The 22,515-nt window shown below is 39.9% G+C and overlaps 1 protein-coding gene across 2 annotated transcripts in view; it reads left to right on the top strand.

The window, feature by feature from the left end:
- Positions 1-22,234, top strand: part of tnmd (tenomodulin) — a 49,198-nt gene extending 26,964 nt beyond the window's left edge. The window contains exons 3-8 of one of the 2 annotated variants that reach the window (XM_072663404.1): positions 1,623-1,763; positions 8,107-8,214; positions 11,895-12,054; positions 13,439-13,554; positions 18,656-18,906; positions 20,063-22,234. In XM_072663404.1, coding sequence (XP_072519505.1) covers positions 1,623-1,763; positions 8,107-8,214; positions 11,895-12,054; positions 13,439-13,554; positions 18,656-18,865 — 735 coding nt within the window. In that variant the 3' untranslated portion in view covers positions 18,866-18,906; positions 20,063-22,234. Of the gene's footprint in view, positions 1-1,622; positions 1,764-8,106; positions 8,215-11,894; positions 12,055-13,438; positions 13,555-18,655; positions 19,845-20,062 lie in introns of those variants that run through there. The other variant, XM_072663403.1, reaches the window with a different exon arrangement.
- The last annotated feature ends 281 nt before the right edge of the window (positions 22,235-22,515 follow it).

Here is a 22,515-nt window from a genome sequence, read left to right as displayed (position 1 = left end):
CTTCAATTTTATAGAATATATAGAAGCTATTTTAACAATCATTAGGAGTGTAAAGCTGTTAATAGGGTCTTTTTGACAGCTTTTTATATTCCTTGCTTTCATATCTCTGTTCAGTATTTCGGAAAAACAGCTGCTTCAGTAGTCACAGGTTGTTGATTAGTGAGTAAATGTCAATGAAAAGGTTGCAGTTTTAATTGTTTTTCAGTTTTATAACAGATTTGTCAGTTAATTGTGAATTTTCTGACAGCGCTGCATCTTAGAATAAGAAATTAAGGACATAAAATGAGTTTATCAAGAGTTTACCAAAGAGCTTAGTAAACCAAAAATTAACAAATGAGATCAAAGAATGTCTTTTGTTGACTTCTCCCCTGAAATCTCCCCTCAAACCTCAAACATTGATTTTACAAAGTGAAATATACTTAATGTCTTTAAATAAAATGTAGTCATTACAATTTGTTATTATTCGGTTATAAAAGCGACAACAATTATTAAAACAATTACTATATTCATTTTGAAATCTTATGGATATTATCGGCTGTTGTAAAATATTCATGACTATATCAACTAAACTATATTAATGGCACAAATGATTAAAAATGCATTTTTATGTAGTATTATTATTATTATTATTATTATTAGTAGTAGTAGTAGTAGTAGTAGTATTAAACTTAGTTTAATATTTCTATTTACATTTATTGCCTGTTATTTTAAGTTCATGTCCTGTTCATTTTGTTCTGCTAAAGTTCGGCCATTCCTGGCCAAAGTACACATTTATTTGATTTCTTTTATGTAAATAAATAAATAAACAGTTTTTATGCAGATACCTTCCCCAAGAATAAGCGGTCCCTGGCTTTTAGGTGTTGAACTGCTGGCAAAACCTACTTAAAGAAGCACTTTGTGAATAACGAGGAGGTCAGGTTACTCTAAATTCTAAACTCTAAAACTAAATGCTTGTTAATTAACAAAAATGTTAATGCAGTACCTAGCATTAACATAGCTTTTGGAAAACTCACCCCAGATTAAGTTAAATCCATGTACAGATTGACTTTTTGCCAAGTTCACATAGACATATTTTTGGTCGATTCCTCTACTCTAAACAATTATGATGAAGAAACATTCTAGATAAAAGCTTTCTCCTGGTGCCCCCAAGTAAAGTATTTAGTAAAGATCAATAAGCCTTAAATATGCTGCAATTAGGTTTATACATTTCAACACACAAACAAAAATAAACACACATGAGTATTCTAAAAAACCCTAATACCCAGTTATTACACAAACAAACCACACTAACCATATCCAATGCCAGATAAATGTGCATTGGATATTATTAATATTAATATTATTAATATTTTAGGTTTCACCTTATTCTGTTTGTACATACATTACATTTTGTTTTAAAGGTAGAAAAAATGTTCACTGAATACCAGTGCAAATGTTTGATTCACTGATGGACAATGATGGTTGAGGTTTTGTATTTTTGCTATTTAGTATTTAACACCATTGTTGCTTTCCCTGTATGGTCCTGCATGTGGGCCCAGGTTTACTGCCATATGTACATAATTTCCACTGGTTCTCAAAAATTGAGATACTTTGACAACTTACAGATCATTGTGTTTTTCCAGGTATATGACCATAAGTACAAGGCAGTTCTAGATGGGGTGGAGACTGAGAGCATGATGGAGATTGACCCTGCTGAACATATGGAGATGTTCAGAGTGGGCAATGGCACTGATGAGGTCATGGAGGTCCACGATTTCCAAAACGTAAGTGTTGCCGGCCCAATTGTCCAGTGTTTTAACATTTTCATTTTATAAGTCAAGACCACAATTTTTGAGCCAAAGACAAGTGTTAATCTCAATAAATAATTGTCTTGAACAAGGTTGACTCTAAAATGCAAAAAAAAAATACATCAGACCAAGCCTTAACTTGTGTTTAACTACTTCCGGTACACATTGGTTGGTCTATTCATCAAATAAAAATTCTCAACTCTTATTAACTTTCTGTAGCCTCCCGCATCAGATTCAAAACCCTGATGCTGGCATACAAAGCCAGAAATGGACCAGCACCACCATATTTGATGGTCTAAAGCCAATCTGCACCACAAGCCCTTCGAGCTTCAAGTAAATAGCAAATAGCAAAGCACTTTTGTAAGTCGCTCTGGATAAGAGCATCTGCTAAATGCCTTAAATGTAAATGTAAGTATGGCTCGGCTTGACCCACCATCCCTTAAGATCCACGGAAGACAAGCATACAGGCTTTTTTTCTGTCCTGGCACCGAAGTGGTGGAACGAACTTCCCCTGGGTGTCCAAACAGCAGTGTCGCTCACTGTCATCAAATGCAGACTGAAAACCCACCTCTTCTGAGAATACTTGGGTGAAGAGTAGAGTACTATGGTCTCCATATTGACTTGTGTTTAGTAGTGTCTAAACTTAGAGGTATCTTTGTATTTTTAGTCTATTCAAACTAGCTAAGGTTATTCTTATTCTATTCTATTCGCTCTGGAGAAGAGCTTCTGCTAAATGCTGTAAATGTAAATATATCTAAATCTGGCAAGACTGCTGGCTAAGAAAAAAGAAAAATATAGTCTCATATAGAATCTTGTTCTAGACCAGATTTGAATGATCCTCTTGATCAGTTGGAGCATGCCAAAGTATTGCCAGAGGACGCCAAACTACACATAGAATCGAGTGAAATTATTCACTGAAGGGAAACAGATAAGGAGCACATTTTAACTTTTTTATATAATTCAGGGTAAACAAGGGTGTATTTTATACAGAAAAGACCATTTTTCATGTCACACACTAAAGTCACCTCAGAAACAATTCTGACACAGCACACAGGCTGTGTGCCAGGACTGGAAAAGCAGAAATAATGCCATCTCTACCAAAGTTGAAATCCACATAGACACTTGACCTATAGGTCTCTGGGGACATAATGGAAAAAGGAAATCATATATGATGCTGTATATCATCCATTACACATTGCTGGGTGTTTTGTGTTTTGTTTTTTTTCTATTTTTCTTCAGCAGAGGTTTTTTATTTCTAACTGAATCAACTATATTCATTTTCAATTCAATTCATTTTCAATTCAAAGAAAAATTACACAGAGAAATAAGGAATCTGAAAAGGCTCTGTATAAGAAAGCTACCTAAAAGCCATTCCTTCAGATGACTGGAGATATTTCTGCTCTATAAGGTGTGAAAGGAACAGCTGACTTATCTTGAAGCTAGACGAACCACATAAAGCAGATGTAAAAGCACATTTGATGTTGCAATTCTCTTTAACTCAAACTAGCAAGCATATAAAATGTAAGTGCTGTACAAAGATTTTTTTTTTTCAGAACAAAAATCCAGCATTATCCACAAAGAGAAGCTCCCACTGACGGCAAACAAAAGTCTTTTGGCACATAGACGGTTCTGAAAACTGACCCAAAGGTGCCTAGGAGTATGTCATTTTATCAGTTGTAAAATGACAAGTAAAATGCTGTAAAATACTTTAATACTGTAAAAAGAAAATGATTTAACATGTTGGTTTAGCTGCACATTGTGAATTTAGTTCTGTGTCTTACATCAGTAGTGTTTCTACCGTCAAACCTAGCATTTGCCTTTATGTTTTAGTTAATATTTGTCAAAAAATCTAAATAAATTGAAAATAGTGTGAAATACACACTAACAAGTTTTGGGTTACAGTAACATTGTGTATAAATTCGCTCCAGTGAGGGGGAAAGAGCAACTGTTTAATCTTCTATAAAGTGTAATTAAGTCTATAGAGAACGCACATCTGCACATTTAAATATAAACTGTATCTAAAATGAGCAGGAACATATCATGTTTAAGTGTGTTTAATGTAAAAGGATTTGTTCATTTGGGATAGGTAAAATGTTGCTTGAGAAAATGCATTATTTTTGAGTAAGTAAGTACTACTAAGTACTAAGTAGGTTCCCATATCCAAAGGCCAAATCATGCTGTAAAACTTTGCTGGTCCAGTCCATAGTATGGGGGAGCCAAACTAAAGGCTCCAGATGTAGGCGCCAAAATAGAGGGACAGATGGACCTTGGAGGGGAAATGTTTTAAAAGGGTGACTTGTGATAATGATGGGAAATGTGTGATGATAGTGGTAGCAGTGGTACAACTGAGGAGCCAAAGGATCTGGAATGAGGAGAACGAAAGGAGGGGGGAGAGTAGGAGGAATAGGAAAGAGTAGGGTGAGTAGGCAAGGGCTGGGATAAAAAAAAAACAAGGGGGTGGCATGAGAAGGGGAAGGATTGCATGATGAGGGGTTGATTGGAAGACACACCAGGTAAAATGGTATGTCAAATAATAGGTGAATGTCTTTCCATTCATCCTTCTTTTCCACTTCCTCCTGGTCAGCAAACCTTTGGTGCAAGGCAGGAATCCCCCTGGACAGAGTAGGTTGTGAGTGCCAAAATTAAATACTTGTTATATACTTAATAAGCCAATGCAACAATCACAGTAATAATCTTTCACTACTGAAACAGACGATAATTCATACACAACACTATAAACATACCTCAAAATCAGAGGCACATTGTGCCAGGTAAAAAAACAACTAGTTTTGGATTAGGTAACTGAAGTTAAAATGCTGGTTAACAACCACAGCAGTAATCAGGCAAAACGTTAGGTGCCACAGTTACGTTAGGAGAACACCATTTAAACATATGTTCAATGACGTGCCTAAATAAACGTGCAAAGTATGTTAAACCAGATTGTGTATAAATGCTCAAATCAATAAAACATACGGACATGGATTTAAGTTGGCTAAGCCCATAAACAAAAAGACTCAAACGTGCAAGAGAAATGTTATTGAATGGCACCATATGACTTTAATGTGGAGAAATCATTATGTAGATTGTGCATGAACATGGTAAAGACATCGCACAGCATGACCAGCCATGGCAGAGGTTGTTTAACCCAAAGCACGGGAAATAAGTGTAGCCCGAAGGAGTAAAGAGTTAATACACATTCGGCTGCTTGAAGTAAGGTCAAGAATCGGCTGAGGGTGCTTGGAGTCACATGAGCTGGCAAGGCATAACGTAGTTGCATGGGAAGTGGAAAGTCCACGCAGCCAAGAACTCAGAGAAGGTTTGCTGGCCAAGCAGATGGAGAGAAGACAACTAATCTTCTTTTCGATGATTGAAGGAATGAGTCCACAGAAAGAGCAGGCAGCAAACTAAAATAGTTCAGATGAGACCATGTGGAAAGGAGTGGAGGAAGTGGGCAGTGCAAGTAAATGGGAGCTCAGTGGCACACAATGTGGGCAAGACTGGTGTCTTACGCTTTGTGTAACCACTTTGGTGCCAGGACAGAAAAAAGCCTGGACGCATGCTGAGATGCGGGCAGAAACCTGTGTGTCAGACGGTGGGAAAGAAAGCATAAGTTAAGTGTCATCAGGGTAACAGTGGTAAGAAAATCTGTGAGAGGATATCACTTTACCAAGAGAGCTAGTGTAGAGTGAGAAAAGAAAAGGACCAAGAACCGAGCCTTGTGGAACGCCAGTGGAGAGACTACAAGGAGCGGACGTGCAGGTGCGATGCAAACCATCACCAAGCAGAGCCGGTAATTCCAAGGCCGGCAAGGATCTTGTGGTCCACTGTGTCAAAAGTTGTGGAGAGGTCAAGGAGGCTCAGAACTGATGACAGTTTGGCAGCTTTAGCTGCATGGAGCTTCTCTGTAACTGCAATGAGAGCAGTTTCAGTAGAGTAACTTCACCATGGTACTAGGAAGATATAGATGGATATTCCTAAGACATTAGGTTTGGAGAAAGGGGCATCATGCAACAATGTTTCTCCTCCCAAACTTGACCTATTTCAGAACTCCATTAAAGAACTGGAGCTTCATGAGTTGAACAACTATCTAAGTATTGGCTTTATCATTGAGAGATCACAAGTTTGATCCTCACTGATGCTAAGGCCTTCCGTCGCCAAAAGACCAGGAGAGAATAATTGGATGCTCTCTAATCTTTCAGCACAGTGCTAGCCAATATAAGTATTTGTTAGCAGTCAGCTAGATTTCTGTCACCAGTACTGGTGAAATAATGGAATATAGAAGCTCAGTGGGAATTGGAAATGGATATCCGTCAATCAGAGCGTTTTGGTTTTGCCGTTGATTCCCACTCACATTGCTTGCTGTTAGGATACTGGCATCTTGACAAGTAGGCTGTATTATATGCTTAACATATTATAGGTTATATTTTATATTGTATGCTCAGCAGTCAATGTGAAAATGTGTCAGCAGTGAATGTGAAAAAGGTGCATCCTAAATAAAAATCTATATTTATCTATAAATTTCCAGAATGTTCTCTACCTGTGAAAAGCATTGTGTGGTAAAGTCTGCCCACAAATATAGAAAGGAGTTATTCTGCTGATCATTTGTTTTGCATCTTTGCTGCACATTTGAAATGGTTAATCATCAATTTAAAAACTGATGGACAGACAAAGGAGGGGTAGAGTGGGAGGAATGGGAAGGTGTGGTGATAAGTAGACAAGGGCTGGGATAAAAAAGGGAAAGAGGTCAGGATTATCAGGGGAGGGGTTGGATGATGATAGGAGAAGTTGGGATGAGTATGGAAGGGATTGGGATGAAAGGGTGGACAAGTTGGGATGAGTTAAGCAAGTAGGGGTGGAAAGGGGCTAGAGAAGTGTTGAGAGGTGTGATGGAAAGAGCTGGACGAGAAGGAAGAACAGTGGAACAGAGAGCTGGAGGTGCAGAAAGAGAATGGAAGTGAGCTGTGGACAATACAATTGCCCAAACAGCATTTAGAAACTGGTGGGCAGACGACATATTTGGGTGGCAAGTGGTTTTACCTCAAGTTAGGATTTTGCCATATTTTTAAGCTCAGGCAGATGAGAAATAAAGATGTTTCTTAAAATGTTCAGCTTTCTCATCATTTCAGAGAGAGATAATAAATCTGAAATGCACTCTAATATGATGTTCTCCGTTAAATATTTAACACACCACAGGACATCATCCTTCTGGCTGTGATGGGTGCAAGCGGGGAAAGCATGTAGGTGGCATTGCAGTGACTGGGACAGTGCTCTTTAACCTTCTCCAACAACTGGAACATCATGTCTCTAAAATTACACAACTATTCAATATAAAGCTGTTCCTGTGCGTACACGCCTTTAATAAGTCTAATGGAAAAAATGGATTTCATCACAAGTCACATCCTTTCCCCATTTCTTATCCCTGTAATGAAGTGTCTCTCCTTCATTTTCTGGTTGACCAGGCACAGCAATCATTGCATAGCATCAGAAGATTGTCCCTTCCTCTGTGAAGCAGCGTGCCATTATAGAAAATTGAACAGCAATTAATCACAATAATTTTAGGCATAAGTAGTGCACTTTTTAGGGAGCTTGATCGCACTTTGCTTATTTCCCCCCACTTACTAATGATCTCAGATAAATATTCTTTCAGCGCGTGTTGTGAACATATGGTTTAACCGAGATATGAGCAGCATCGGGAGGAGAGTTGCAATTGTCCATTTCAGTGTAATAATTTTGGAGACATTGAAATGTGACTAGACGCAGCACGTGTAATGGCTGCATAGACGTGATCATGTTCTAACTAATCCAGATAGGAATGTGATCAACCTTGGATCATGAAAATGTAATCAAGTTATGCTATTTATTTATTTGTTTATTTATTTTGTAGGCACATGGGAGAGCTTGCAGTGTACTGGTTCAGAAATGTTTAAGATGCCTTACATTTTGTTTTCTTTTTAAATGAAAATCCATGATTTCTGTAGGGCAGGCTCTGATTGGTCTTCAGGACAAGCTCTTTACTTGTGTAGGCCCTTGATTACCTTCTGTAAGGCTGACTTCACAGTAGATAGAAAATTGTCTCTTTCAAATTCAAAAATCTGACAAAAGTCTGCTGAGTCGCACTTTAAGCCATGTACCTGTAAAATGAATATAAAATTACAGTCATTAAATAACAGTAGATTTATTTTGGTATAATGATGTTTATTTAGTAAAATACAAAACACTTGTCTTTTATATCAGAGAGAGATTGTCTACCTATATGCTTTGCATACATTAATATAATGCACATCGACTTTATGTTTTTGCTTTACTGTATGGCGTTAAGGGAATCACTGGTATCCGGTTCACCAAACACCAACGATGCTACATCCGGACCCAGACCAAGGAACTGCCCAAACTGGCTGAGGTGGAGCTGAAGGACACAGAGCTGAAGGTATGCCAAAGCTTGCCTTGTCCAGAAGCATACCTTCTAGTGAAGTGCTTCTAAAGACAGAAAAACATCATGAATTTTGCAACAGAATCAGCAGAAAAGAGATGTAAGGGCTTCAGAATGAAATTTACTCCAGCCTCTATCACCCCCCTTCTCTCATCTTCCCTCCAACTCTCCCTCCGCCCCCACCCTTTGCCTCTCATCTTGCCTCCAGCATTTTCCACAAAAGTATAAACTTGGGTCTCCAGTGTCCGTGAAACCATCAGAAAGTCCACAAACCCATAACCCCTTTGTGGCGCACATCAAATGGTGTTTGCCGTCAATCCTGATCTAATATTAATTTTTAATCATCTCCTCTGAAGGCTCAGCCCAAATAGCCTTAAGGAGAGAGTGAGGTCCTTCGGAAAGGTAAGCCATTAAAATGGTATTTGAAGATGTTTGCTCCGTAAATTTCACTTGACTCAGGGTTGAAGTGATTCATCTCTCTTCTCTGGCTCTGATGGCTGTCTGTGATGCTTCGGCAAAAGTGATGGCCCAAATTCTTTCAATCAAACGCCCAATTTATTGGTGTCACCAAAAATAACAGGTAATGTGCTATGTGTTGGAGTCTCTTTCAGATATGGGTTTAGCCTTAGCTGTCTCATGGTTCATGTTTACCAGAGTGAATGAACGCGAGACACGATTTATCTCTTGCACCTTCCCATGCGGCAGTGGAGATAAGCAGATCTATTGTCATCTCAAGCCTTAAATATCCTCTTTGACTTTATGAACAGAAGGTGTATTATAGACAAAAAACAGGCTGCAATTCCTCCGCCTCCTATTTTTAATGTCTAATCCATGTTTACAGATACTAATTGCGAAGCAGCCACCATATGTCGCTGCCATTTTCCTCTTTTCGCACATTGTGAAACCTAATTAGACTTTTCAGTTGAGCCTTATTTCACAGATGTGAAATCAATCAGAGGGGGCCAGCAGAGGAGACTGGGGGGTGGGGGGGTGGACATGGACGCATCCTGCAGGATTACAGCAAGCTGCACTGACTACTAATACACATCTCTCACACCTGGAACAGATTCGGAGTCATGATCTTTTGTTTCAGTCAGGCCACAGACTCAACTCACTGTCAGAATGCATTCATTCTATAAACTGTCTGCGAGAAGGAAAATTAACCCAGGTTTGGTTTACATTCCTTTTCCTTCTAAACCTTTTCAGTTATGTGAAAGAATCCGTTGTCAGTGTGCTACCAGGGAGGAATGAGGGGAATGGAAGAGAGGGGGGAAGGAATAAGAAAGAAGCAGTGAACATGGAAAGCGTGTAGGGGTTAACTCCAGCATTATTAGCTCCAAGTGCAGGCCAGCCGCAGGGCATGCGAGAGCGCGCCGCGACTGCACTGCCTCATTGCAGCTTGCTGCAAAACAATGCAGGCTGAGGAGAAACTGCACACAGCTGATAAGGAAATAAAGCACCCCCTGAGTACATCCAGGTGACAAACATGAATGGTTTGTTGCCAGTATTTTTACAATTACCAATTTATTCAGCCAAGGAAATGATGAAAGAGGTAATCCCTGAGCTTCCCTCCAGTCACCCACCGCCTAAACACAGCCGATGAAATCGCGGCCCTCTTTCCAGCACAGCCCAGTGTCTCAGGATAAGTTTCCTTTCCAATCCATTTCTTATTCACTTCCTCTCCATTAACACAGCGTATACAGTATGCAGGACCACGACAGCAGCTTGTAAACATTTTATACTTTTGCTGCATTGCATGCCAGGAAAGCATTCTATGGCATTTGGTGGCGCTTTTATTCAGAGTGACTTCTGTTTGAAATAAGGTACAGGAGCAAAATGCATCTTGGAAACTTGAATATGCTGGTGATTTTGAGATGGTTCTTGACATGGTTCAAATCGGACCAAAAGACATCACAGAAATTTGTAAGCAACACTGCTCTACACTTGTACCTGCAAAACACACAGTAACAAGTGTGGTGTTATCGCTAAAAGGCAGGCAGTACCATGTTGTTGCCATCACTGCTGTGCTGAGCAGGGGCCATCATTTCCCTTTGCACTGACTAAATGGTATAGAGAACGACTGATGCATTGTACATACATCAGATGGGCTGTAGTCAGTAACATGATATGTGTACATGATAAATTGGCCAATGAGTGCTGGGCTGCTCTATCTAATAAACTGACCATATGATTGTGGTATGATCTAGAGGACGTGAAGTGAAATGTCATTAACTGCCAAGTGAGCGAGCCCGAGGCACAGTACTGTAAATGAAACTTTCTGGCATACCTGGCAAAAGACTACAACAATCGATTATGATGGTGTATTTGCCATCAGAGCATATTCATTATGTATTCTGGCTACATGTAGACCAGCATGTTTATTGCTTCTTTTTGCCTCTGCAATGACCTTTGTAAGTCCTGAGACACATTCTCCCCTTGAGTTTATTGGTGTAATTTCTCAAATATGCAGTAAAAGTCTTGTTGCTGGATCAGTGGCCTAACCTCTATTTACTTGTGAGGGAGACATGCTTTGCTTGAGCAGTTAAGAGGGCCAATTAAAAAGGGGGCTGTGTGTGCTGGCGGCCCTGGTTTTAATTTCAGCCTAAAACAGCAGCCTTTGCTGCGCCGGCATAGTCTGTCCTCCGAGTCATCATTAGTTTAGTGTAATGTCGGAGGGGTGGGGGTGAGGATGGGAGAGGGGGGGTTTAAGAGTCAGAAAACTGTGTCAAAGGGAGCTGCAGAGTTGATGCTGCTTTTAATCAGGCGGAACTGGTGTGGATTTTACCTCGCCACAGGTCAGTGCGGTGTCACTTCACAACAAACAAGACAAGGCACTGAAAATTACTTCTAATAAAGCACGAACAGCAGGATGAAAAAGAGAACTAAGAAAAGGGGAATGCAACCTAATATAAATGGTAGTAGCTCAAACTATAGCCCCAGGATTCTACATCAAGCTTAACTAATGTGCAATTAAGCTTTAGACTGGGAGAAAATCACCTTGTAAAAACATTTGTCAAGTGAGTCTTTCCTCTGTTCTCGCTGCTAATTAACAAGGGATTGGAAAGAGTTTGTTTTGTGTTTTATTTACATATGCACAGGCAAAAGCAAACAAATATTTCATGAGATTACATTAGCCAAAGCGGTTGATATATCTCTATTAGATGTTAAATGGTGTGCCTTCCCTATCATTAAGCAATAATAGTTTATGAACTACAGTATCAACAAATTAAACATGTTAATGGTGCTCAGTCTGCATAGAGGGCTAAAAGGGAGGGGTGCAGAGGGATCATGCTATAGGCCACTTCACTTTGTCAGTAGGCGCAATACATCAGACCTTAATGCACCAACGGAACACAGTTAAAGTCATTTTAAAGTCGTCTCCTATCCCTCAAGTTGCCTTTACAATTAAAATGCAAACCCACTTCTACCTGCAGAAAAGGACAAGGATAGGAAGAGTCTGAGTTAAAAAGAAAAAGAGAAAAGTGCTATGGTCTGCGAGAGAGGTCAAATGGTATATTGCAGCCACGGCTAGCTGTTAGTCTTTTCACTCCCAGTGGACATAAATGGTGTAATGCAGGGTAAAGATGTGAAGCACAGTCCACAGCTGTGTCCAGACCAGGCTTATGGAGATTGAGTGTGGGGGCTGAGGCTGAGTGTAATGTATGTCCTGTCCACAGGTGGATGAGACTGGGGAAGTGGACATGCAGGTGGTGGACTCTCATGTGTGGATCCCTGCTGAGCAGCCCATCGCTAACAGAGCATTCCTGCTCAACTCCAAGATCTGGGAGATCTGTCAGGATCTGCCCATCCACTGGATTCACCCATCACCTCTTACAGGTACCTTTTCTGGGCAGAACTCTTCGGCCAGCTAGCTTTATGTTCAGCATAGCCTTTATAGGAAGCTGAAAGAACCTGTTGCTCATGTACCTACCATACACCCCCCCCCCCCCCCCCCCCTCCAGACAACTTTCCATTAAGATGCTTTGATACGGCGAACAGCCAGCCTTTTCAGCCCTGACCTTCTGTGGCTTGCCCTTCTTTTAGAAGGTGTTGATGATTGTCTCCTGGACAACTGTCAAGTCTTCCCCATGATTGTGGTTGCATGTGCTGAACTAGACTGAGAGATGCATAGTATTTATACTGATTGAATAGTAATTAACAGAAACTTAAAATTAAATACCCTAACAATGTTATACAGTTTTTTTCATGATCTATAAGCTATTTTGTATTCTGAGGGATAAGGACAGGTCATGCTAAATCTTGCCATTTATAACATTTTGTTTTAAGATGCCTGTGCTTATCCTAAACATAACATCTAACCCTTATATATAACCCTAACCCTAAATATTACTGGTCCTTATCCTAACCCTAACCAGTGAGAATCAGTTTAACTCAGATAGTTTGTTTGCAGTGCACCTTATTTCATAACCCTTCTTAAAAAGTTTCTTCATAAAACCCACTTCTGACAAATCTTATGAATATTTTGACATTCCCCAATGTTTACTTTTTTGGGGATTTGTTCTTTTTTTAAGACAGTAGAATTCATTGTTATAAGAGCATGCATTTGATGTAGACTTTTTTCTAGGATGTTTCTTCAGACTAAATTCAAGACAATTCTTAGGAAGAGATTGGTGAAAGAGGCCCAATGTGAGCATCTGTGGATATTCTATAGGGAACCAATATCATAAGCAGTGATTCAAAGAAAACTTGAAGGAATGCAAGATGATGGCATCTGCTTCAAGCTTCTGTTCACTTATCATGTTTTCTCTTGCCACTGTGTGGCTTTTATTCATCAAGTTCCAATCAAACAGCAAGAGATAAGCTCATCAATGTTCATGGTGCACAGTGGAATTACTAGGAGGAGGTTCTTCAAAGGTCTCATCTTAGTTTACTTTAATATTCTATGTTTTAATATAGTTCATTAGTTCACATGAAAGCATTAAACTGACCTATTTAGCATAGACTTGGAAAATGCTTATGAGGACCTGAATATGCTTATCTCCAGTTGATATGGTTGATCTACTAACCTAATATTTCTACTAACTTTTCCCCATAAGGATATTACAGAAGAGTTTTGTTGAACCAGGGAATTGAAGCAGAGCCCAAGGACAGCAACAAACCATATTTCCACGAGGCACTGAATTTATACTAGCAGTGTAGTAGACTATGTCAGTTTTAGACACACATCTCCTTCTCCTGTCTGCGTCCTGCTGTGTTCCAGATGCAGAGTTCCATGATGTGGACGATGTGCAGGATATGCACCACGCCCCAGAGGTGCAGGCTAGGGGAGCACGTCAGGCTAGGGACGTCATGGACCAATTGCCAGTAAATGACTATGTAAGTACAAGGCTTGAGGCACTGTAGGAAGAGACGTGCTCAGACCACTGAACTGGATATGCTTGATTTTTTTTTTCCTTCATATAAATCGTTCATTAATTGGAGCCCCCATTCCAACTCAAAACAGACTGTGTGGACCACAGGGCATTGGAATTGCTCTATATATCTGCTTAAATCAGGCCAGTTCACTTAAGACTCCCTTAGTGTCTGGCACTTAATGGAGAGGGATATTTAGCCTTCAAAGGAAGCAAAGTTCCCTAAAGCCTTTGCAAGAACCTTTCTTGCTTCATCTTTTTTTTCTCTCTCTAATGTGGCCAGAGATGTACAAAGGGAGCCTCCCAAGGTCACTCATTAACGAACAGATCAATTTATTAACCATGCCTTAATTATCATGGCATGAAGAATTGAGTGGTAAAACAGTCAATTTGTTTCGTTTAAAAGCAAGCGGATGTCCAATCTGAAACTAACCTTCATTTCTATATGCGTGGTATATACAGAAATGCTTCCAAAGGCACTAACGCATCACACATACCAAAAGTACAACACCCCCACAACGGACTTCTATGCTATGACTAGGGACAAAAGTGAAAGCAACAAAAAGAGCCTCAATAAAAAGACACATTTATCTGTAGAGGCCCAGGAATGCTTCGCCTGCTTGCCTCGTCCAATTGCCAGAGCCTCAATGTTTCGCATAATTAAAGCAAACCCAGAGATGAAACCCACTTCTTCTTTTGAAATACCTCTGCTTCTATCAACTGGGTAATACATACCAGTGCAGCCAATTCCAAGGCCAGACACAGGCAGGTTGTGTTTGTGGGCCGAGTGATAACAAAGGCCTTTGTGCGCGTCAGAGGGGATGTGGCTCCTGGTAATTGGAGTCTGGAGTCATGTCGATACCGGTGGGAAGTCAGATATTCTAGACCTTTCCGTGCTGCACAGGCTTCTGCCTTTCGTCCCCTGAGCCACTGGCCTTCAGGCTGCCGTGGGGGGTCGCAGGAAATTCAGATGTTTTTTTAAAGCAATGGGCCTATACCCATCATGGACGTTTTATAAATAATCATCAAAGTTCCTGTGACAGAAGGCCGGAGATATACAAGGCTGACCTTTCCCCACCGCTGCCATGCTGATGCGCGGCGCGCCAGCACAGCTCTGGATTTCTTTCAAACTGGATAACCATCATCCAGCGGTGCTGAGAAATTGCATCATGGTCCTTGACCTACATTCTAAGGATAAGCTCTCTAATGATTGGGCCAGAGTCCAGTCAGCCCTTGGACTTGCATGCATGCTCCTGATGGAGCTTGCCGTGGTTGCTGATGGGACACGTTGTGACCCGGCATCCTGACTCGAGCTGCTGGGGTTTTCAGATCGCTGATTAAACACTACTGCCTGAGTATCAAGCAGGATTACACTGATGGGTACTCACAGCATACACTGCATTGTCAAGGAGTCGCTGGAGAGCACTCAACCAAACAGTGAATCAACTATAGATAACAGAGTTCCTTCCACGTCTGCGCTAAAATCCATGGGCACAAAGAACTGATTATTTCATGCATGAAAGCATACATGATTTAGTAAGCATCGACAAGAGAGTAGCATGTGGTTGACATATTGATTGGACGGAATGAAGCTTAACACATGTTTGAGATTCACCTGTGTAACGGTTTGTATCTCTGAGGTGTGCAAATTCAAGAAGTGGCAGCATGTTATGCTGTATTATAATGAATAACCAACTAAATATTCCACTCACATCAATTGCCATTGCTTCATGTCTGGATTTTAAGAAATGCAAATGAACACAGTGCTCAATGTGTAACCCAAAAAAGCAAATCATTGCATTCAGGGGAAACAACTCTCTTCCTTTTTTCAATTACATTTTCCCTTTTTCTCCAAATTTGCTACTTCCAGTTAACCCACCATTTGTATCTCGCCCTACCACTAGCAATGCTCCTGACACTAGGAGGGTAATAATTTAACACAACTGCGATACATGCAATGCTGATCCAGCATTGCAGAGCAGCCGACACACACGGTCAAAACGCACAGTACCCAGGTCCACCACACCAGCTAACAGACACCTGTGCCAGCCAACATCACTTTAAGAGTGATGAGGAGAGAGAGCGCCATCCACCCACCCCCAGAGAGCACAACCAAGTGTGCTCTTTCAGACTCTGGCCGTTGATGGCTATTCTTTTTTTCAATTTTGACGTAATTTGAAACTGACAGGTCTCCTGAGCCAATGTGTGAGCGAATGGTGAGCGAATGGTTTAAAATGACTACATTTGAATTGCTTAATTAAATAAATCTTTTTACAGAATGTTCAGGATTTTTTTCTGTCCCTATAAAGTTACTATTCTGAAGATACGAAAATTATCAGTGCTGTCTACTCCTCTGAGATGTTTCAAACATGAAGTGATTGAATCAGGCTTTTTAAACATTTTTTACGAGATCATCTTGATTCATTTACCTCAAAGGAACAGTACGATTTATTGTCTGCACTGCGTAATCACATTTCATTTAAACCCAAATACGTACTCCTCTTTTTTTCTGCTGGGGGCTTTCTGTGCAGGCCTGATAAAATTATCACCTCTGCTCTGACAGCCTTTGTGCTCATCCCATAATGAATTCTTGCTCAACACTGAAGACCCTAAACCTGACAAACATTATGAATCAGTAATTGCCTACATGCATTTGTCAGAGTAATAAATCAAACGGGATAGGCATCGCCCCGCTTTCTCTTACTGTAGTCCCTATCATTAGCAAAACGTAATTTTCAGACTATTCATCATTGTTTAGTGGGCTTGCAAAGACTTGGACGTGATGTGAATCACACCGACTCTATTGTGCATGAGAGAGCAGTGGGACATGTCACCAATTACCTTTTACTGAGACTTGTGCTATAAATACAAGGCCACATGATATTCCAATGAGAGGTGCTGTACTTCTGGATGTTCCTAATGGAAAGATGTGATTATTGTCTGGAGAACTGCATATGATTAGCGTAGGCCTAGTTATGAGGTGCACGGATTAGGATTTTCATGCTAAAACTGCAATTAGAGATTACAGTTAAGTGGCCATGATCATTTCACATGTCTCTCTGACATTTGATACATTTTGTTATCGCTCATTTAAAAAAAAAAAGATCTCTCTGTTGTCACACTGATAAACATGCATTAAAAAAATAAGAAATTAATTGTGAATGCAGTAACAAATGAATGACCCTTTTCTGACCCAACCCAAGTCTTGTTTATTTTAGGGCTCTTTTTTACGATTGAGAGAAATATTTTGTTTAAAGTCATACTTAATGTACACAGATTTACCATGAACAGTGCGTTGAAGGAATGTTAAGATAAAGCTTATGTCTGTATCTGCTACAAAAACATGATCATTTGTAATGCACAAAATCAGAATTAAATTAAAATCAGAATCACAATATATTGCTTTTTGTCTTTTTAAAGGCATGCTTTGAATTAACAACATACAGATTACTGTTAACATGTTGTAGTATGAGTATTGTCACCTAGGGCTGATAGTACTGTATGTGAGTTCAAATCCTAAGTGATGCCACTTTTCCATCTGAGGGATCTGAGTCCGAGGGAGCACAATTGCCCATCCTCTTTCCGAGTTAAATGGCACTAATAAAAGCCAGAGACGGAAGTGCAGTAATATCTAGATTACAGCTGGAGAAGTGGAACATGTCTGCAATAGTTCAATTGTACAAGATTCCAGAGAGAAGCTTGTGCAAATGTGTGGGAAGCATCATTTTGACCAATCAATTTACTTTTGTTGAATTACACGAATAACTTAATTCATCAAAACCCTCCTATGACTGGTCATGCAATATCAGAAGTCCAATACATTTATTATGGAATACTACTACATTCTTCTACTCTGTTTATAACGCTTGATCCTGAAAAGGAAACATATGTCGTACTATGCTTTCATATATCCAGGCTTGTTTACTGTATGATTATCCTGTAATTTCCTTTCAGACAAGACAGTCTTCTCATAACCATCTTGCTTCTGCATGCTCATTTGCATTATTTGCGTTATGGCGGATGCATCTTCTGAGCTTCCCTCACAGATCGAAGGCTATGATTGGCTGTACAACAGTGGTTTTTAATCAGACAAATAGCGCCACTGTCTCGGAGGAGCCCTTGGCTGCCGGAGATTGAAATGCAGTCAGACGAAACAGTGTCGAGTGTGGAGGGTGCTATCTGCTCTTACAGTTAGGAGAGCGCGATAGAGTTAAGTGGCACTTCTCCGAATCCATCTCAGCGCAGCTGCCTGATCAAAGGCATGGCACTCAGCCCTAGGTAATCTGGAGAGGGCACACACTCGCCATCACAATGGAGAAGGCCAAGGGCCATTAATTCTACCCAATTTACCTTTTGCCCAGCTTTCATTTAGCCCCTTCTACAAATTCACATCCTGACCAGGAGAGCAAATAAACGGGATCCTTGTTAGGCGATCATTACTGTGCTAATTGCTTTAGGAATGTGCCATCTACGTTACGCCAAGGTCAAGGCAGGGGGCTTGGCCGTGTGTGGGTGTGGGTATTGGTGTATGTGTGCGCATGTGGTGGTGGGAGGGTACCTTTCATTTATATACTCAAATGACAAGGTACTTGGACTCAGCCTGGCATACCTGGAATGGGCCTGCAGGAGTGGGAGGGTAGAGATGAAAGAAATAGTGTAATTATCTGAGTGGCTGGCAGTGTCAAACTCCCTCTGGTTGAAGATGAGCAGGTAGCGGCACTAAGGGCCGCATGGATCAGAGGCACAGCAGTAGCATGAGCCCACCTCCGTCATAATGGAAAGGTCAAGGGTATTATATCATGCTTCCTACTCCCAACACTTCACAGGGAGGCCGTCTACTTTGAATGCTATTCTGATCACTGTGATGTCTGAATATTTTAGGACTTTCTCATGGGTCTGTTCACCGCCCTGTAACCACTTCTCTTTTTTTTCTTTTTTTTTTTAAAGCTGATTTCGCTTTCCCTAAAATCAATCTGTCAATCATTCATTGCGGCTTTATTAGGGAGCATGTGAGCTGTTTTTTGTTTGCTCTCCTGGCTGACCCTTTCACCCTGTGTCTTTCACAGACTGAAAATGGACTTCAGCTGGACAGCACCCTGGACGAGCAAGGCTACTGCTGCCAGTACTGTCGACGCGGCTACCGCTTCTGCCGCCGCTACCATGAGCCCCTGATGGGCTACTGGCCGTACCCGTACTGGTATCAGGGCGGCAGAGTCATCTGTCAGATTGTGATGCCCTGCAACTGGTGGATTGCACGTATGCTGGGAAGGGTCTGAGAAAGCGAACTAGCTGTGCTGCTCACATGGAGCTTTATTATGTGTGTTTTTGTGTATGATCAAACCAATTTTTTTCAATTGACCCAGCACAATGCTGGTAATTGAGTAGCATAATGGTTCACATTACTGGCTTCAGAATTAAATATTCCCACTGTATCATGAACACAATCTAAATAAAGAATGATGATTACTTTCTCCTTATCATTGCTACTGAGAAGCCTGGGAGTGTCCTATATGACACCAGCTGGGTTGGTTGTGATGCCTGGCGATTAAAATAGCAGATTAAGTGGTATATTTATTACAATACCACTTTACATCAAGATTTTGTCACAGTGTATTATCACAACCTTGATCATCAATTTGTGACACTCAATGATTGTCTGTTTCTTTGTTTTCCATAAATTTGGTGCTCAGGAGAGAAGTAAAATGTCTTTTTACTGCTCTTCAGTTAAGAAATCAATTATTAGTGTTGGTAGACTGCTCCATAAATTAGCAGTCTGCTTGGCTTCTACTATGCATCACCTTGTTCGGTTTATCTTGTAATCTACCATGGATGAGAGGCATTGTTATAAATCTGTATAGGTAATATAGATTTAGAGATATACAGTACTTTGCATGTGTATAGTCATCTTATGTTACAGGCATACTTATAGTACTGGCACTGTAATTTGGCTTTTTATATATGCATAAATCTCAGCGCACAGAACTAAATAAAATGCCACACTTCCTAATGGAACTTTGGAAATCAACATTTTTAAAGCAGTTCTTAAAGGCTGTGCTGAAGTGCCTTGTACATAAACTGCAGTGTTATATTTCACTGACTTATATTGCTCTATAATTGGAGATGTGGGACTGTTTTCAATCAGGGTTTTTTTTTTGTCTATGCAAAGGCTTGCTCCATTAATTACATTTATATGGCTTTAAAGACCTCTGTGTTGGTTTAACAATTCCCTGTTCAATAAAAAAGGCATAAAATGTTTCAATGCGTGTAATTATTTATAGTGAAAGAATGTAATGAAAAGTTTGAGAAACACAGAAATGTTTTTCCTCTGCCTCTAACAGACACATGACTCTTTATATGAACTTATTTTAGTTAAAACACTTTGAAACACAGCAAGTTCTAATAAACTAAAGACAATGGTTATATAAAGAACTTTGATAATCAGTTTAAACATTTTGTTTCTTTTTGCATTTCAGATAAGTGTAATCACAGACTTGACCAGGTCCAGATGAAGACCAAACAGTGCGCTGAAGCTGTGGAAACTCCAATTCCTCTGTTAACAACATTGTGTTTAGCTGTTGTCAAGCTATAGGCAAGGTAGCCATAATGTTAGTCTGCTAAGTTAAGTTGATTAATTAGTTTGTTTGTGTTATCCACTATAGAATACTGATTTGCATTTGTGGAACATGCAAATAAATTTGATAAAATCTTATAAATTCATATTAGTATTAATAAAACTTTCTAAATGTTTTAGGCATGACTTTTACAATTAACGATCTCAAGTTAAGACCTAGTACTACATTTGAACCCTCACTAGCTGTAGCTGTCTTCCCAATAATGTAAATCCAGGCTATTTTTTGCTACATGTTAGGTCTCTTTTCTTACAGCTTGTCGCTGCCAGTTTTTTTTTTTTTTTTTTACATCTAACGTATTGCCAGTGATGGCAGTCTGTATCTACAACATTTAAGAATTTGACAGGTGATAATTTCATAATTTCATCTGACAGTTTCACCAATTATCTCTTTTGATTCAGGTTAGATGCTGAAGAAACACTTTAATGCTACCTTTAATCTAAAGCTACCAACCTTTTTACTCCTCACTAATCAAACAATGGACCCTGTGTATCCTCAGGCCCTGGGCTTTAGCCCTACATATTAATCCAGCCGCTGGCACAATTGTGCCATAAACATGTCATAGGCTGTCCTGTGTTGTGGACATTATGTACAGTAAACAGTGTCAGGTTATCATTATCAATAATCATAACAGTCATAACTTTACATTTGTATGTGACAAACTGTTGATGCATCAACAATTGAAGCATCTGTTTTGACAGTTACCATTAAGGTAACAGTAAGTTGACACTCATATTGCATCTGTCATGAAAGCACCCAACAGCATATGACATCTGTCTATACATGTCGATGTTATGTAGCATGGTATTCATTCTATCCATTCTAATTATGCTTTGTATACCTCACAATGTTTTGACAACTAGCTGTTATATTGTATAGTGCATCAATTATTATTGTTGCATTAATACTGTTTAATGAAGTAGCCTATCTGAACTCAATATAAGATCATACATAATTTCATCTGAAAAGACAAACGGCTGAGCGAAGCCCCAAATCAAAGACATAGTCAGATCACACCTTGGTATTCACCTCTCATGCTTCTATGGTCCCTTTACCATTAACAATGCAGTCTGTGACATCAGAATCTTCTTCCAATACATTTTCTGCTTTGCAAGTTCTTAGAAGTATTCCTGTGTATTAGCAATATGAAGGGCCAGGCTGAGGGAGATGGTGGATCAAAGCACACTCTCTGATGCACTGAACATACGCTTAAAACCTCACTTCCTGTTACTTTCATCTCGTGGCTCGGAAAACATCAGAAGCATTTAGCACTCATCTTTTTTCGCTTTAGAAGACTATTATGGCAGCACTATGAATAAGACTGCATAAACGCTCTTACACTAGACGTTATCTGTCCATGCTCCGACACTTCTTGCCTGCCAGGACTTTGTACGAGCTTGAAACAAGTAAGCTGGCGCACTAGGTCTGTGTGGGAGAAAAAACCTCACCCCAAGCAAAACTGTGAAAGCATTGCAAAAGGGATTTATAAAGTGCTGTCTCACTGTTTGGAAGAAAGTGACAAAATGGCCTAAAAGCACAACACGTTCGGACTTCTTGTCACAATGGGATTGGTCTGAACATTTTTAAAATGTTACTTAAAATGGCAGTGCAGGACAGCAGGCCATAACCTCTTTTGTTTTCAGTCCATAATTTTAAAAGCAAGAGTAATTTTTTAAAAAATAAAGTAACCTGAGGAAAACAAATTATTGCAGAATTCCAGGCAATGTCTCTCATTCTTTGCTTTGGGGAAGCTTAGTTGTGACACTGTCACAACTAACAACGCCATACAGAGACTGTACTTTAGCCAGGCTAGCTCTTGCTGCAAGTTGTTTGTATGCTTCAGACACCAATTTCAGAAATTAGATAACATGTATTTAATGTAGGTGTTTTCCATGTGTTTTAACTCAGTGTTAAAAAAACAATGAAACATTACAAAAACAAAAGTCCACATTACTGTTTTATCACAATGGATAATGAGCAAATGTCTTTTCTTATCATCAGATGTGGCCAATCAAAATGATCAAATAAAAGTTATGTTTAAATAAACAATTTATGTTAAAACAGATTGCCAATGCTTTGATTTGACTGTATCCATATCACCTTTTCCTATTTGTACAAAAAAGGTGCACATATTTGTCACTGCACTATGTACAGCGAAATGTGTCCTCTGCATTTTACCCATCTGTGGTAGTGAACAAACACACACACCTACACACACTAGTGAACTAGGGGCAGTGAGCACACTCACACCCAGAGCAGTGGGCACCAACTCCAGCGCCCGGGGAGCAGAGAGGGTG

The sequence above is a fragment of the Salminus brasiliensis genome, chromosome 19, assembly GCF_030463535.1.
Source record: "Salminus brasiliensis chromosome 19, fSalBra1.hap2, whole genome shotgun sequence".
NCBI classification, from domain to species: domain Eukaryota; kingdom Metazoa; phylum Chordata; class Actinopteri; order Characiformes; family Bryconidae; genus Salminus; species Salminus brasiliensis.
Note: the sequence above shows the minus strand (reverse complement) of the source record. Positions and strands in the feature narration are given on the sequence as shown.